General features: G+C 50.3%; 1 protein-coding gene across 1 annotated transcript; it reads left to right on the forward strand.

Moving 5' to 3' along the window:
- Positions 1-354: 354 nt before the first annotated feature.
- Positions 355-1,449, forward strand: LOC133895149 (GLABROUS1 enhancer-binding protein-like 1; the record flags this gene model as incomplete). Its single annotated transcript, XM_062335330.1, is given in 2 exon segments — positions 355-1,086; positions 1,088-1,449. Coding segments are annotated over 2 exon segments (999 nt in total), but the record flags the coding sequence as incomplete, so codon positions are not given.
- Positions 1,450-1,752: the final 303 nt, after the last annotated feature.

Here is a 1,752-nt window from a genome sequence, read left to right on the forward strand (position 1 = left end):
GGGAGGAGGCGTGAGGAAGGTAGGCGCCCAGCCTGCCCACAAGGCAGGGAATAGGCGCCCAAACAGCCACACGCCATCTCCTTGATCCCCTTTCCTGATTTAGGTGGCGCAGCACCTTCCTGGTTATTTCTTGACAAAACTAAAAACACATAGGTGGCCAGCACCTAGACATTATTCTGGGCAGGTTCATCATGAGCATAGATGGCGCATGCACTTAGGAAACTTCTGGTCCTTCATTCTTCAAAATCATCACGAAGTTTAATTCACGTGCACGAGCTCGAGTGAGTGGTCCTGGTGACGCCTGTGCTGGTTCAGTTGGAGTAGCCATTCCCGTGTTGGGGTTGATGTCCTCATCACCTCTACTCCGACTCCGACGCCGGCACCGCCGGTCGAGTACCGTCCCCGAGGCGCAATCGCGAGCGCTCCCCTCGCCTCCGCTCCGACTTCGAGGCCGACGCCGACGCCATCGCCCCCGCCTCCGAAGATGACGGCAGCGCCTCGCCGCAGCCTCGCTTCTCCCGCATCGAGACCTCCAACATCAAGCTCAACTCGCGTCCGATTGACTATCCCCGCGCTGGCTCCTCCCAGCGCCGCCACAGATCCCCCGCGCTGCCCTCCGCGGAGTATCACAAGCGGCCACCGCGGGTCTGGAACCCCGAAGATGAGATAACCATACTGCGTGCCCTCATTGCGTTCTATGGTAGGAATGGACGGCTCCCTGCGTCGATTCAGGACACAACCAAGCTACACAGCCAGATCCATGGGCAGCTCACCGCTATGGCGCCCGCTACCCAGCTTAGTGATAAGGTCAGGCGGTTCAAGCATAAGTACAAGTTGCTGATGACTCGTGCAAAGAATGGGCGCGATCCAGACTTGCCAACGGAGCATGAACGTGATGTCTATGAACTTAGCAAGAAAGTTTGGGGATCAAATATTGGTGGTGATGATGGTGTAGTAGGAGGATCTCGTGCATACGAGGATGCTGGGGGTGGAGAGAGCAATGAAGAGCAGGATATTGAGGAGAGTGACGAGGATATGGAGAGTCGGTGGGAACACCGTGACCGCACAAACAAGAAGCTGAAGGCATTTTAGATTCGAAAATGGGAGAGATGATGCTGAGAAGGGAAAACATATGTACCAATACCTATGGGAGGCTGTTGAGCTGTCAAAGGAGCACCCGAGCAGGCCAATATTCAGGAAGGCTTTTGCTGTGCTCGAAAAGTCAAAGGCACAAGCGATGGAGGAGAAGCTATGGAAGTTTAGAATGTCAGAGATCAGGCAGCAGCTGCTTCGGATGGACCTGATGAAGGAGACAGTGTCAATGGTGCTTGATGCGCTGGAGGGTGCTGACTGATTATGTTGAAATTGAGGTACTGTTGGATTTTAGAACGTGTGGTTCAGTGTGTGTTACTCAAAAAGGGCGATCAAAGTCGTCCAGTTGCCTAGAGTGGTCTTTAGGGTTAACAAATTCGTCGGTTACCACTTGAAATTCGCGGTAACCGATCTTACCGCTCCAGTCCGATAATATAAACCGATCGGTTACCGAATTTGAATTCAAAAATTCAAAATAAAATAAAATAAAAATCCTAAAAACAACTAGAGAATTATAAGAACTTCTGTGATTTTTTTTTAAAAAAATAATGTCGTTTGCATCATATTCTATAGGGAGGAAGTTTGAAAAAAAGAAAAAACTTGAAGCGCGCAACTCATTTATTAACTCATATCAAGGAAAAGCTTAACATGTAAATACAT

Source organism: Phragmites australis, chromosome 16 (genome assembly GCF_958298935.1).
Source record: "Phragmites australis chromosome 16, lpPhrAust1.1, whole genome shotgun sequence".
NCBI lineage: Eukaryota > Viridiplantae > Streptophyta > Magnoliopsida > Poales > Poaceae > Phragmites > Phragmites australis.